Genomic DNA, 16,673 nt, shown 5'->3' on the forward strand with positions numbered 1-16,673 from the left:
TTGGAGCCCTGATGGGATAGAATCGGTGTCCTTACAGAAGAGGAAGGGACATCAGATCTAACCCTCTCACACCTATCATGTGAAGAGCTCAGCAGGAAGGGAGCCCCTACCAGGAACCAGAATGGCCAGCCCTTGGACTTTCAGCATCCAGAAGTATGAGAAACAGATTTGCATTGTTTCAGCCCTCCCAACTGTGGTATTTGTTATGGCACTGAGCTGATAAATAATACACCTGTCTTATTACTCGACCATTTTTCTAAATTTTCTGGACTGTTATTTGCCTTCCACTTTTCCATGAGAGTTTTATGTTTTTACTTTTTTAAAAAAATTTTTTAATTATTTTTTAGGTGCAGATGGACACAACACAATGTCTCTTTATTTTTATGTGGTGCTGAGGACCGAACCCGGGTCCTGCCCGTGCCAGGCGAGCGCTCTACGGCTGAGCCACAATCCCAGCCCCTGTGTTTGTACTTTTATAGGAATTGCAAATAAGTCTGTTGTCTCAGAGAGAACTGATGTTCTCTGTAGTTTGTGGTTTTGTGATTATTTTTCTCTGTTTCTTTCAAAAAAAATTGTATGATTTTCTCCATCATCTCTACATGGCATATCTTTTCTTATATATCTTATAGGTGGCTCATTGTTTCTGCTAATGATAACCTTATCTTTCCTTCCCACATTTTATTTTCAAGTTTTGTGTTGATGGTGGCTCAAAAACACATTGAATTTTTCATACTGATCTTGTATTCTCCAACTCTGTTGAATTTTTTCATTTCGTTAACTTTCTGTAACATCTTTTACATTTTTTTCTCCGTGGGGGAAGTCAAGTCTTCTACAAGTAATAGATATATGATTTGGTTTTTCTAAGCCTTAGCTTTTATTTCTTCTTGTCTTATTGCATAGCCTAGGACTTCCAGCATCTTGTCAAAGCGTATCTTTTTCTGTTCTTCTGTTTTTAGTTTGTTTACATATTTATTTTCACTAATAATGAGAACCCTTCATTTTTATGCTCACTTTTCCAGAATCAAAGATGACAGTGTAGATCTTCCACTTTTATGATGTTAATATTCTGTTACATAATAGAGTTCCTATTTTTGAATAACTAGACTAAAACCCACTCAGACTGAATTATTCTGATGTCCTGCTGGATTCATTTACTGACTTTGTGCTGGTCGATGATTTTCTTAAGAGTAGTTAATTTATTTTTTATTTGGCAGATAAAAACCATAAACACACACACACACATATAATATATATATATGTAATAGTGGAGTTGTAACTCAGTAGTAGAGCATGCACTTAAGTTTTCACAAGGCCTTGAGTCAATCTCCAACACCCTCCCCTGCCAATGCATATGTCTCATATACTTATCATTGTATACTGATACAATGATAAGTATATGAGACATATGCATTGTCTTATATACTTATCATTTTTGCATGGGTATATGGTGAAAACACTTAAAATCTACTCTTTCAGCCATTTTCAAGTATATGATATATAGTTATTAACTATAGTTACCATGTTATGCAGCAGATCTTTTGAACTTACTCCATGTGAATTTTCAAACTAAAATTCTGTGTCCACTGACCCACATCTTCCCAGTCCACCCTATCCCTTGGGACCACCCATTCTGCTCTCTGGCAAGGACCATCTTTGGTCAGACACCCTGTAGTCTGAGACATCGGCTCATTGGATGTCATCTTTCGGCAACCATGATTTTCTTTTATGATCACGTTGCAGATTGATCCCTCCCTTGTCATGGTGTGCTTATGACATGGCTGGAAGTTAACCAAAGTGAAGACAGAGGGAAAATAATGAAATTAAGGCACTGAATAATCCACAAATTCTCTATTTCATCCACTCTATGCAGTGACTCCTCTCTGGGGCCATTTCCTTAGCAATTGTCCAACGGTTCTCCTTCTTTCATCCTTGGTCAAGTGGTGTGTCCTGTCCATGGAACTGAGAGTTGGGTCCATGACTAATAGCAGAGTCGGGTTTACCCCTGTGCACAGAATGGCAGCATAGGACGCACTGCTGTTGGTTCTCAGAGAGGAACATGAGTGGGTGACACACTGCCCTGTCCCTGCCTGCTACCGCCCTCACAGGCCCACACATGTGGGTGCTGGCAGTGAGTCTAGCTTCAGCATATGTGCATGGGGAGAGGTGAGACTGGGTGTCCTGGGAGGTAAGGAATTTACTACCATCAAAGCAGCCATTTCCTCTCCATCTGTGTTCATCTGGGGGTGTGGAGGGTGTGTATACGGAGAATAAAAGCTTTAAGAAAGGGTGGTTTCCCCACTGATGCAGGCTCAAAGAACAGGGTTATTATGACTTACTCAGGTATAGTTTGGGCAATGTCCAGGGAATTAACACTAGGCTACATATCTGGCATTTCATATGTTTATTCTGTTTGGTTTCTGCTCTTTTAAATTAAAAGTGGCTCATTGTCATTGGGATGGGCCCATCCACCTGTACTGCATGCTGGGGGGCGGGGGCAGGGTTGGGGGTGCTCTCCGAAACCTCAACATCAGAGCCCCTGCCTTCCCTGTGTTGTCCTCGACCAACCTCGTGACCCACAAGTGTGTGCATGCATATCCTGCTGCTTCTAGAATGCCTGTTGTCCTTTTGAACAATTAAAAGTCATCCTAATTCTTGGCCTCTGGGAAATCACCTTCTTTGGGGCCATGTCCTGATCCCTCTTATTCTTTAACTTAATAAGCATCAAGCAATTCCCAGTCTTCCACCCTTCTCTACTTAATTACTCATGACCCGGGAATCTCTGTTTCCAACTCCAACTTATCTCCCCATCTCCAGGCTCGTGTATTGAACCACATAACGAGCATCTCCATGGGCATGATTCAAAGGCCTTGCTCGTACCCAGAGCTTTAAACAGAACTTGGATATCTTCTACTTCCAGCTCCTTCCATTGCTATTTTGGGGGGGAACTGTCATAAGCATGATTCAAAAAACTTCATCCTTAATTACAGAAAAGTAGCACTATCAAAAACAGTTGAAACTTCCAACTGTAGTGCCAGTAATTAAAAGTGACTTCAGGAGAAACCAAAGTGCCTTATAGCTGGTAAGTGAACCCAGGCAAAAGACCGACATTCCACACTTGATGTTAAAATCATTAGACCATCAGCTTTATCAAGTTGGAACAGAGGTTGAAGCAAGAGAGAAGCCAGCCTTATTTTCTTTCTCAGTGCCACCTTGTCATGATAGGTTCTGTTTTTTGGAAAATGTGACTCTCCTTGAATCCCATAGTGAATAAAAGATGCCCCTTAATACTTGATTGTGTGTTGCCTTATATCTCAACAGTTCAAGTTCAGAATATATTCAATTCATATTCTACTTTCTCCAATTATTACCCTAATATTCTTCAGATTTCCTCCCTAGAATAGGACACTAACCATGCTGGTTTAGTGTCCTGTAACCCGGAATCATTCCTTGGCCTTTGTGGCTTTTTATCCTTCCAGGATATAACATCTGGGGGTGCATGGTGTCAGTGTGCTCTTTACCAGCGAAGTTAATTTTACTCATTTGGGGACAACTCCTTTCTCATTATATAGTTTTACTTCCCTGTGAAATTAAAAACAATTTATGAAAAAATCTTACTAGCACTGGGTTCGATTCTCAGCACCACAAAAAAATTTTAAAAAAATTTTTTTAAAATCTTACTAGCATTTTATTGGGGTGGTATGGCACTTTGGGGAGAATTGTCATCTTAAAACTCTCGAGTGTTCCAGTCTCTGAATGTGGTACATATTTCCATTTATTCAAGTTTTCTTTTCTTTATTGTGATGGTCTGAAGTTTCAAGTGTGGAAGTCTTGGTTATCTTTCGTTAAATCCATTCCTAAGTACTTGTACCATTTTCCAATGTAGTGTGCAGTGCCATTAGGTATGATCGGTTCATTCTGCTGTCACATCCATCCAACTCCAGTACTTTATCGTCCTCCCAAGCTGAAACTCTGTCCCCATTAAGCACTACTCCCTATTCTTCCATCGTCCCAGCCCATGGTAAACGCCATTCTATTTCCCTCTCTGTGGATTTGACCACTATTTCAGGTAGCTTTTAATGTTATTGCAAGTTCTTTGTGTATATTATATACATAATGCGTGTGTGTGTATACACACATGACTTGTGGTAACATTAAAATATCAGTTTGCAAATGAAATTTATATATATATAAATATATAGGTACAAAGATATATAAATTTTATTTGCAAATTCTTGCTTTCATAAATATGTTATCGATTCTTGTAGATTGAACTTATCCTGTGGCCTTGCAAAATCCATATTAGGTGTACTCATTTTTAAATATATTCCTTGGAAAAGTCTGAGTAAATTATGATATTGTCTATGACTAAAGACAGATTTATATCATCCTTTATAAACTATATGCTATTTATCTATCACCTAAGTCTATCTAAATACCTATCATCAACCTACCTACTTACCGACCTGTCACATTTTTCCTATTGTGGTGCTCAGTACCAACATAGAAATGTTGGACAGATGGGGCTGTGGCTGTGGCTCAGTGGTAGAGTGCTCGCCTAGCATGTGTGAGGCACTGGGTTCGATTTTTAGCACTGCATATAAATAAATAAAATAAAGGTCCATTGACAACTAAAAAATATTAAAAAAAAATGTTGGATAGAAATAGTAAGAGCAGGCATCTTTGTCTTATTTCCTTTTTTAAGGGGAAAATATTTCTTATTTCACCTTAAGTAGTATATTCATTGCATGCTTCTTATAGATTCACTTTATATTAGATTATATTAGAGAAAGTTCTTTAATTCATTTCTTTGGAGTTTTCACAATGAATTGATGTTGAACTGATCTTTTTATACCAACTAAATTAATTCTGTGGTTTCTCTGTCTGTTTTCATTGAGTGTTTTTTTTTTTTCTTTTCTTTTCGGTATAGGGGATAGAACCCGGGGCACTTAACCACAGAAACACATCCCCTGCCTTTTTAAATTTTATTTTACTTTTTTAAATTTTGAGACAGGGTCTTGCTAAGTTGCTTAGAGCCTCACTAAGTTGCTGAGGCTGGCTTTGAACTTGCCATCCTCCTGCCTGACTCTTCTGAGCCTCTGGGATTATAGGTGTGAGCCACCATGCCCAGCTCATTGATTGACTTTTTATTAAATTATTTATTTATTCTAGTTTGTTATATGTGATGGCAGAATGCAATTTATTTCATATTACACATATAGAACACAATTTTTCAAGTCACTGGTTGTACATAAAGTATTTTCACATCATTTGTACTTAGGGTAATGATGTCTAACTCATTCCACCATCTTTCCTACCCCCTTCCCCCCTCCATTCCCCTCGCTCCCCTTTGCCCTATCTAAAGTTCCTCCATTCCTCCCATGCTCTTCCCCATCACCATTATGAGTCAACATCCTCATATCAAAGAAAACATCCAGCCTTTGGTTTTTTTGGAATTGGCTTACTGCACTTAGCATTATCGTCTCCAGCTTCATCTATCTACCTGCAAATGCCATAATTTTATTCTCTTTTATTGCTGAGTAATATTCCATTGTGTATATGTGCCACAGTTTCCCTATCCATTCATCTACTGAAGGGCATCTAGGTTGGCTCCACAGTTTAGCTATTGTGAATTGTGCTGCTATAAACATTGATGTGGCTGTGTCCCTGTAGTAGGCTGTTTTTTAGTTCTTTGGGTATAAACCGAGAAGGGGGACAGCTGGGTCAAATGGTGGTTCCATTTCCATATTTCCAAAGAATCTCCATACTGCTTTCCATATTGGCTGCACCAATTTACAGTCCCACCAGCAATGTATGAGTGTGCCTTTTCCCCCACATCCTCGCCAACATTTATTGTTGTTTGTATTCTTGATAGCTGCCATTCTGACTGGAGTGAGATGAAATCTTAGAGTAGGTTTGATTTGCATTTCTCCTATTGCTAGAGAATTGAACATTTTTTCATATATTTGTTGATTGATTGTATGTCCTCTTCTGAAAAGTGTCTGTTCTGTTCCTTGACCCATTTATTGATTGGGTTATTTGTTTTTTTGGTGTTAAGGTTTTTGAGGTCTTTATATACCGTAGAGATTAGTTTTCTATCTGATGTGTGAGGGGAAAGATTTGTTCCCAGGATGTAGGCTCTCAATTCACCTCACAGATTGTTTCTTTTGCTGAAAAGAAGCTTTCTAGTTTGAATCCATCCTATTTATTGATTCTTGGTTTTAATTCTTGTGCTATAGGAGTCTTATTAAGGAAGTTGGGGCCTAATCCGACATGATGGAGATTTGAGCCTACCTTTTCTTCAATTGGGCACAAGGTCTCGGTTTAATTCCTAGGTCTTTGATCCACTTTGACTTGAGTTTTGTGCATGGTGAGAGATAGAGGTTTAATTTCATTTTGTTAAATGTGGATTTCCAGTTTTCCCAACACCATTTGTTGAAGAGGCTATCTTTTCTCCAATATATATTTTTGGCACCTTTATCTAATATGAGATAACTGTAATAATGTGTGTTTGTCTCTGTGTCCTCTGTTCTGTACCATTGGTCTATAGATCTATTTGGGTGCCAGTACCATGGTGTTTTTGTTACTATTGCTGTATAGTATAGTTTAAGGTCTGGAAAAGTAATGCCATCCGCTTCACTCTTCTTTTTTTTTTTATATTTATTTTTTAGTTTTCGGCGGACACAACATCTTTGTTTGTATGTGGTGCTGAGGATCGAACCCGGGCCGCACGCATGCCAGGCGAGCGCGCTACCGCTTGAGCCACATCCCCAGCCCCGCTTCACTCTTCTTGTTAAGGATTGCTTTGGCTCTTCTTATTTTTCTAGATGAATTTCATGATTACTTTTTCTGTTTCTATGAGGAATGTCATTGGGATTTTGATTGTGACTGCATTGGATCGATGTATAGTGCTTTTTGTAGGATGGTCATTTTGATAATATTAATTCTGCCTATCCAAGAACAAGGTAGATCTTTCCATCTTCTAAGGTCTTCTCTAATTTCTTTCCTTAGTATTCTATAGTTTTCATTGTAGAGGTCTTTCACCTCTTTTGTTAAGTTGATTCCCAAGTATTTTTTTCTTTTTGAGGCCATTGTAAATGAGGTGGTTTTCCTAGTTTCTTTTTTCCTGAGGATTTGTCACTGATGTACAGAAATGCCTTTGATTTATGGGTGTTGATTTTATATCCTGCTATTTTGCTGAATTCATTTGTTAGTTCTAGAAGATTTCTGGTGGAATTTTTTAGGTCTTCTAGGTATAGAATCATATCGTCAGCAAATAGTGATGATTTGAGTTCTTCTTTCCCGATCCATATCTCTTTAATTTCTTTTGTTTGTCTAATTCTCCGGCTAGAGTTTCAAGAACTATGTTAAATAGAAGTTTTGAAAGAGGGCATCCCTGTCCTGTTCCAGTTTTAAAGGGAATGCTTTCAATTTTTCTCCTTTTAGAATGATGTTGGCCTGGGGCTTAGCATGGATAGCTTTTACAGTGTTGAGATATGTTCCTGATATATCCGTAGTTTTTCTAGTATTTTGAACATTAAGGGGTGCTGTATTTTGTAAAATACTTTCTCTGCATCTATTGAGATGATCATAGGATTTTTATCTTTGAGTCTATTGACGTGATGAATTACATCTATTGATTTCCATATGTTGAACCTTGCATTTCTGGGATGGTGACTATCTTTTAGACATGTTTTTGTATTCGATTTGCCAGAATTTTATTGAAAAAATTTGCATCTATATTCATTATAGATATTGGTCTGAAGTTTTCTTTTTTTTGATGTGTCTTTGGTTTTGGAATCAGGGTGATATTGGCCTCATAGAATGTGTTTGGAAGTGCTCCCTCTTTTTCTATTTCATGAGATAGTTTGAGGAGTATTGGTATTAGTTTTTCTTTAAAGGTCTTGTAGAACTTAGCTGTGTGTCCATCTAGTCCTGGGCTTTTCTTGGTTGGTAGGCTTCTCTGATGGTATCCTCTATTTCCTTGCTTGAAACTGATCTGTTTAAATTGTGTATGTTATTCTGATTTAGTTTGGGCATATCATACACCTCTAGAAATTCGTTGATGCCTTTGGTATTTTCCATTTTACTGGAGTACAAATTTTCAAATTTATTTCTAATTATCTTATGTATTTCTGTAGTGTCCATCATGATATTTCCTTTTTCATCATGGATGTTTGTAATTTGAGTTTTCTCTCTCCTTCTCTTCATTGATGTGGCTAATGGTTCATCAATTTTATTTTTTCAAAGAACCAACTTTTTATTTTGTCAATTTTTTCAAATTTTCTTTTGTTTCAATTTCATTGATTTCAGCTTTGATTTTAATTGTTTCCTGTCTTATACTGCTTTTGAGGTTGATTTGTTCTTCTTTTTCTAGTGCTTTGAGATGTAATGTTAAATCATTTATTTATTGACTTTTTCTTCTTTGAAAGAATGAACTCCATGCAATGAACTTTCCTCTTAGAACTGTCTTCACAGTGTCCTAGAGTGTGGGGAGCCACTCTGAATGATTCACGTTCTCGAGATTTCAATATGTTGTATCAGTGTTCTCATTTACCTCTAAGAATATTTTAATCTTTTCCTTGATACCTTTTGTAACTTATTGTTTATTTAATAGCATATTATTTAGTCTCCAGGTGTTGGAGTTGCTTTTGTTTTTTATTTTATCATTGATTTCTAATTTCATTCCATTGTGGTCTGGTAGAACACAGGGTAGTATCTCTACTTTTTTATATTCACTAAGAGTTGCTTTGTGGCATAGTATATGGTCTGTTTTAGAAGAGGATCCATGTGCTGCTGAGAAGAAAATTTATTCACTCATTGAAGGATGAAATAATCTATATATGTCAGTGAAGTCTAAGTTATTGGTTGTATTATTGGGTTTTATAGGTTTTTTTTTTTTTTTTTTACGCTTTTGTTTGGAAGATCTATCCAGTGGTGAAAGAGATGTGTTAAAGTCACCCAGAATTATTGTGTTGTGGTCTATATGACTCTTGAACTTGAGAAGAGTTTGGTTGATGAATATAGATGCTCCATTGTTTGGGGCATATATATTTTAACTGTTATGTCTTGTTGGTGTATGGTTCCCTTGAGCAGTATGTAGTGTCCCTCTTTATCCCATTTGATTAACTTTGGCTTGAAGTCTACTTTATTTGATATGGGGATGGAAACCCCTGCTTGTTTATGCAGAATATGTGAATGGGATATTTTATTCCAACCTTTCACTTTCAGTCTGTGGGTGTCTTTTCCTATGAGATGAGTCTCTTGGAGGCAGCATATTGTTGGGTCTTTTTTTTTTTTAATCCAATCTGCAAGTCTATGTCTTTTGATTGGTGAGTTTAGGCCATTAACAGTCAGTGTTATTATTGAAACATGATTTATACTTCCGGTTGGTCACTTTTGTTTATTTTATTTTTTTAAAGAGAGAGAGAGAGAGAGAGAATTTTAAAATTTATTTTTTAGTTTTTGGCGGACACAACATCTTTGTTTGTATGTGGTGCTGAGGATCGAACCCGGGCCGCACACATGCCAGGCAAGCGCGCTACGGCTTGAGCCACATCCCCAGCCCACTTTTGTTTATTTTTGGCATTTAACTTGACTTGGTTTCTCCTTTGGTTGGCTCTTCCTTTATTGTAGTTCTTCCCTGCCGCAGTCTGGCTGGGCACAAATCATGAGCCACTGAAGCAGGAACAAACTTTATTTCTGAACTCCACCAGCACACTCCACACACGCTCCTGGGAACTCTCCCCAACGCCACGCGGTTCCTCCAGGAACCAGCAACCGGAAATATCCCTCCTCCGGCACTTCCCCAACCAATGGGAACTCTCCGGGAATTCCCCGCGAGAGCTCAACTGGAACTCATCGGGAACTCCGGGAGAACTCGCTGGCGTCACCTCTCAACCACTACTTCTGGCAAAAATGCCATGCGTCATCCGGACTCGGCTGTGGCCCTCAACACTTCCCCTTGCAGATTTTCATTTCCTCCTTGTGGAATATTTCGCCAAGAATGTTCTGTAGTGCAGGCTTTCTTGCTGTAAATCCTTTTAGTTTTTACTTTAGGATTTTTTTTATCATCAAATCTGAAGCTTAATTTTGCTGCATGTAAGATTCTTGGTTGGCATCCATTATCCTTTAGAGCTTGGTATATGTTTTTCCAGGATCTCCTGGCTTTGAGGATCTGGGCTGAAAAATCTGCTGAGATCTCAATTGGTCTTCCTTTATAAGTAATCTGAATTTTCTCTCTTTCGGCCTTTAAAATTCTATCCTGATTCTGTATGCTAGGCATTTTCATTATAATGAGTCTTGGTGTAGATCTGTTGTAATTTTGTACAATTTTGGTGTCCTATAGGCCTCTTGTATTTGATTTTCCAATTCATTCTTTATGCTTGGGATTTTTTTTTTTTTTAATATTATTTCATTGAAGAGATTGTGCATTCCTTTGGTTTGAATCTCTGAACCTTCCTCTATCCCAATAAATCTTAAATTTGGTCTTTTGATGGTATCCTATAATTCTTGGATATTCTGTTCATGATTTCTTACCATCTTCACTGTGAGGCCAACTTTATTTTCAAGATTGTATATTTTGTCTTCATTGTCTGAGGTCCTGTCTTCCAGGTGAGCTAGTCTGTTGGTGATGCTTTCTATTGAGTTTTGTATTTGACTTATTGTTTCTTTCATCTCAAGGATTTCTGTTTGGTTTTTTTTTTTTTTTTTTTTCAGAATCTCTATCTCTTTTTTGAAGTAATCTCTTGCTACATGTATTTGCTCTCTTATCTCTTGGTTGATATGATCAGTTTTTGCCTCTATCTGCTCACTTAGATCATTCTTTAATTCCCAGATCATTTTAGTTATGGATGTTCTGAACTCCTTCTCTGTCATTTCACCTGCTGCGCTGTCTATGGATTCTATTGTCCTAGTGTCTTGATTTGTTTGAGGCACTTTCCTCCCTTGTTTTTTCATGATGTCTGTGTGTCTTCCTCTCTTGCGGTGTAGATCCGACGTATTACAGTTTCTGCCCTGTTGTCTTATGGTGTCCCTGCAGGTTACCAATACCTCACCTTTAAGGGGGAGGTCAATGTTACAGCACTCAATGTATCCAGTGTGCAGCCATAGATGAGTTAGCTGCTGTTTTTACATTTACAGTTTTGTTGCTATAATCAGAAATGATGAGTTCGGTTATCTTCTACTATACAGACAATAGGTTTGCATAATGGTTTATAGTTTCTAATGGTAGAAGGGGGCTTGGGGGGTTGTCTGATTTGTGAGAATATAGAGGTATTAGATTATATGACTAGTGAAAGGGTAATCATAAGAAGTTGGCTGTTAGTAGGAGAAACAAGATTTTCTGTGACCTCAGCAACAGGATAACTGGTAGCATCCTTAGTAGAGATACCTCTGGTGCAGCCAGGCCCACAGGGACCTTGGTGACGTCTTACCAGGTCCTTATTGATAGACACGGCGATATCCCAGTTTCGTGGCCGTGGCAGCCTCAAGCCTATGTGTATGCTGATGTTGGGCTGTGGAGCCACGCTTTGGTGAATAAGGAACCCCTGCACGGGTGCCGGGTGCCTTGTGGCTCAGCACTGGGGCGGGCCTCTCTCCTTCATTGACTGACTTTTCAATGTTGAAGTAACTTTATTCCTGGAGTTAATCCCAGTTGGTCCATTATGCATTTTTTAAAATATTGTCCATGTTTATTTTGCTAGATTTAGTTAGCATCATGGTTAACATGAGGAGGAGGGTATTGCCCTTCTGATCATGAGGTATATTGATCTGCATGTTCTTTTGATGTCCTTGTTAGATGTTTGTAGCACAGTTGTGCTAGCCTCATAAAATGAATTAGAAAGTGTCCTTTACTCCAGTATTTTCTCTTAAGAGTTTGTGTACACTGCTGACATTTCTTCTTTAAATGTTTGGCAACTCCCAGTTTCTCTGTTTTAATTGTGGGAAGGGTTTTTTGTTTGTTTGTTTGTTTGTTTTTGTTTTTGTTTTTGTTTTTAACAACTTCAAGGAATTAATTACAGCTTCAAATTCCTCAAGAAATTGAGGGTTATTCTGAGTTTTTCTTTTTGTTTGGTGTTTTTTGTTCCTCAAGGAATTTGTCTTCTTTTCTAACTCAATCTGTTTACTTTGTTCATGATGTTTCTTACTGTTAAACATCTGTAGGGTCTTCGGTGATGTTCCCCTATGCATTCTTGATATTGGTGATGTGAGTTTTTCTCTTTCTTAATCAGTTTTTCTAGATGTTAGCAACTATGACAACTATGTTACTTGGTTTTTGGGGGGGTTTTTTGGTACTGAATACAAGCGTCCTTTACAACTGAGCTACATCCCCCCATCCTTTTTATTTTTTATTTTGAGATAAGAATTCACTAAATTGCTGAGGCTCAAACTTGTGATCCTCCTGCCTTGGCCTCCTCAGTCACTGGGATTACAAGTGTGCACCACCACATGCAGCTACATTAATTTTTTTGAAGCACTAATTAATGTTAGGCTTTACTGATTTTTATATTGTTTGTTTTCTGGTGTATAAATTTCTGCTTTTGACTGTAGTGGTTTAATCATTTCAGATTTAACTTGCCCTCATTCTTAAAAATTCTTAGGTTATAAACTTTACCTAATTTAAACACATAAATCTCTAAATTCCTAATTATACCTTGTAGTTGCCCCACAAACCTTTGATATCCTATACTTTGATTTTTCATATTGTTTAGTTCTGCATTTTCTTCTTTGGCCTTTTGGTTCTTCGGAAGTTTGCTATTTAATTTCCAAAACTTTGGAGAGTTTCTAAATATCTTCTTGTTATGGATTTCTAATTTTGTTCCCTGTGGTTACAGAATTTTGGTTTTGCTCCTTTTAAATGTATTGAGGGTTGTTTTATGGCTGCACATGTGATCTGTTGGGGTGCCCATTCCCTGTGGACTGAACAGATGTAGGGACTGCTCTGGTTGGGCATATTGCTCTATAGGTGTTCGTCAGATCAGGATGGTGCTTAGAGTTTGGGCACTTGTGAGTTTCTTCACTAAGTTTTGACTAGTTCCATGGATTGCTTCCCTGAATTCCACTGATTGCATTTAATGATATTAAATTTCCAGCTATCATTGTGACTTTCTCTATTTCACTGTGGCTTGCACTCTGGATTTTGTTAACTTTCTGTGAAGAGGGCTGAGTTTTGTAATTGCTTACAGAGCTTTTGCTGTCTTTGTTAACGTGGCTGGTTTGCTCTCTGTCCTCTTGCCTGTGCCTCCCGCTAAATTGGAGATTCAGTTTTAGCACCCTCAGCTGCACTCCGGCAGGCAGCCCATTTATTATGAACCCTCTCATAATAAGGAACAATTATGAAAATAATTTCACTACTTTTTAACAAAAAAATCTTTTATGGGAAAAAATGTTTCACTCCCTATAAAATATTGACTACATTTGAATTTTGATGTGTTTTTTTTTATCTTAAAAGATCCTTTGTTTCCCTTAAAACTCATTCATTATTTCTGTCCCTGAATTGATCTTCTTTTTTTGTGGGAGGGGGTGGGTGGGTGCCAGGGATTGAACTCAGAGACACTCAAACACCGAGCCGCATCCCCAGCCCTATTTTGTATTTTATTTAAAGACAGGGTCTCACTGAGTTGCTTAGCACCTTGCTGTTGCTGAGGTTGGATTTGAACTTGCCATTCTCCTGCCTCTGCCTCCTGAGCCACTGGGATTACAGGCCTGCGCCACCACGCCAGGCCCCTGTATTGACCTTCTTCACATATTTTTTTAATTTTCAGCAGGTGCCATCCAGGGAAGGTGGTGGGTCTGCCCACCCTCCTCTCAGCCCCTGTGGAAGAGCACTTTCTATCCCAGCATGCTGGTTCCTTCCTCTGCGTTTCCCTTCCGCCTGCTACTCCCTCTCCGTTGCATCTTCTTACCCACTGTTGTGGTTATTTCTCTCTCCCCTCCTTGGCAGTGACTTCTTGGTGTAGAAGTTTCTTCTGTATCCATGTATCATCAGGCTTTGGATCAGTGCCCACATTAGGAGGGCAGAAGGGTTTCAGATTCATAGCACAGATGTTCTACCATGGGGTGAGCATGTCCCTTTCACTTGCATGGTCTAAGGAATTTCATAGATCCCAGATTCTGTCTCAGACTTTCTCCAGCTCTGGTACTCTTCAGTGCTCCTGAACCAGGCCAGGTAAACATGAAACATAATTTTGTTTGAAAGTAGAAAGTAACTCCCACTTGTATTCTTCAAAATTCAAGGAGGTCATTTTCCAACCCCTTCTGTTTGGCTTTTGGGATGTTTTCGAAGATTCAGACGGAAGCCACAGAGTGCTGAAGAGGGGAGCGTGAGCCCCTTACTGTCCACCCTGTACCTCAGTTTCTCACTCCACCCTGTCAGCACCTGGCCTATGGCCAGGGAGAAGCCTGCAGCAAGTGCCCAGTGTTCTCTCCCTTAAATCTGACAGGGAAGAAAAGAAAGTGCTCACCCTTGCAGGATTGTCCCCGGGGCTGGGGGGAATCTCTCTCAGGCTTAGCTGATGTTAATGCAAGCACCCTCCACCCAACCACAAGCACCCTCCACCCAACCACAAGCACCAGGGCAGAGGCAGCTCTCATTATGTCGGTGTTTTTAACCAGCAATAAACTTCAGCTCAGGGTTAGGGTGAAGGAGCTTGGGCTGGGCTCACCGAGTCAATATGCTTGTCTATTTAAACTCCCTAGAAGGAACCCAAAGATAAACATGCAAGCTCAAGAGAAGGGCATCCTACCCTTGCTGAAACCCAGACCTCCTCATTTGGATTATTTATGGCTTCAGGTTCTTTTCTTTGAAAAAGAACTTTTCCTTAGGGGCTTGAGAAGGCACCGCAGTGGGGGAGAACCCAGAAGAGAGATGGTCGTGCTGGGGCCCCTCATCTGCTGCAAGCATTCCGCCTCAGCCTCTGTAGCAGCTCACTCGGGGAGTTTTTAAGTCCATGGGGTTAAACTGAGCACAACTCAGGTTTCATTTGGGGATGGTCTGCCCCATGCAGGGTGGAGAGGTAAGTGTGCTCACTCATGGGATCAGTCCCCAGTTTGCTAGAAAACAAGCTACTGAGTTGCACCTTTGAGGGGATCAGCAGAGACATGTTCTGGAAGCCCAGGCCCACTGTGTGGTGCACCTGGGTCTTTACAACGATGGGTTTCAGTGCCTATAGCTGGACTAATTGGTTCTGCAGAAAATAATTTAGCACACCTCCCACGGCGACCTCGAGGGGGGACTGTGTCCCCTTCACTTCAGGGCTGGGAAGGCTGGACTGCAGGATGGAAGGACAGCAGTCTGCTGTCACGTGTCCCCCTCTCAGGCCTGCTGCACATCTGCGCATGGTCCTGCTGCCCAGGAAGCAGCAGCCGACTCTCATCTTGGGGTGTCGAAGCGTGCATCTCCCCTTGCAAATTCTTTGAGGGTGAGGCTTCCTTTTCCCTGCATCTGTTGCCTTTGGATATACTAGAAGATGCCTCTGTGCAGCTTTCCTCCTCCTCAAGATTTCTCTCCTGTGATTTAATGACAGAATGCAGCTTTTGCATTATCATTGTTTTCATAAAATCCTTGTTTGCAAACAAGGGAAGTGTGTGTGCAGGGAGTGTCGGTCAGCTCTGGTGTGCACCAGGGGTGGGAAGCATCACACCTCATGTCTGACATGGGTGCATTTGTGCGTTTACACAGAACCACCTGCCCAGCCACGTCTCACCCTTAAGGAGCCCTCCTGCGTCCCACACTCCTTTAACGATGCCAGGGTGTTTGGGTTTTGTTCTTGATTAAGAGGTTAATTTGAGAGCTCTTTCAGGTTGACAGAAATGCTGAACAGCAAGGCAGAGAGTTTCCTGTTCTCTCCCCTCACCTTCCTCACAGTCTCCCCTATTAATTAGTTGATGAGCCCATGATGATACGTCATGTGAACTGGACTCTGTGCTCTACATTCAGGGTCACTCTTTGTGTTTTACCTTCTATGGATTTTGACCAATGTGTAGTGACCCCCATGATGACCATGATAGTATCATTAGCAATAGTTTCTCTGCCCTAAAAGTCTTCTGCATGCCTTTGCCCATCCCCCCCTCAACTGTACCTCTGGCAACCACTGGTCTTTTTACTGTCTCCATACTTCTGCATTTCCACAGTATCATATAGTTGGGATATCACACAGTATGTAGCCTTTCCAGATTGGTTCCTTTCACCAGTAAAGTGCATTTCAATTTCCTCCCTTCCTGTGGCTCAGTAGCTCATTTCATGTTAGCACTGAATACTATTCCACTGTCTGGGTGCATCCATTTCTGTTTGTCCAGTTACCTCCTGAAGTGCATCTTAGTTTTCTCCAAGTTTTAGCAATTTTGAACAAAGCTGCTGTAAATATTCATGCGAGTTTTTGTGTGGACTTCTAAATTTTCAGCTCATCTGGGTAAATACCAAAGGGCAAAATTCTTGGATTGTAAGATGCCGGATTTAAAAATCAAATCATTGGGAATGTTTGACATCTCCTGCTGCGCTTACGGACCTTGTGTGCTTTCACCAGGGATGACTACCAGGAGGACGGATTCTGCCAGCCTTACCGGGGAATCGCCTGTGCACGTTTTATTGGGAACCGGACCATTTATGTGGACTCCCTCCAGATGCAGGGGGAGATTGAAAACCGAATCACAGGTAGGAGCTACAGACGTTTCTC

The 16,673-nt window shown here is 39.9% G+C and overlaps 1 protein-coding gene across 1 annotated transcript in view; it reads left to right on the plus strand.

Annotated features, from left to right (window-relative positions):
• Ror2 (receptor tyrosine kinase like orphan receptor 2) overlaps nucleotides 1-16,673 on the plus strand; it is a 51,005-nt gene that overhangs the window by 23,841 nt on the left and 10,491 nt on the right. The window contains exon 5 of the mRNA XM_015503979.2: nucleotides 16,524-16,651. Coding sequence (XP_015359465.2) covers nucleotides 16,524-16,651 — 128 coding nt within the window. The remainder of the gene's footprint in view (nucleotides 1-16,523; nucleotides 16,652-16,673) is intronic.

This window comes from Marmota marmota, unplaced genomic scaffold (genome assembly GCF_001458135.2).
Source record: "Marmota marmota marmota unplaced genomic scaffold, marMar, whole genome shotgun sequence".
In the NCBI taxonomy this organism is placed as follows: domain Eukaryota; kingdom Metazoa; phylum Chordata; class Mammalia; order Rodentia; family Sciuridae; genus Marmota; species Marmota marmota.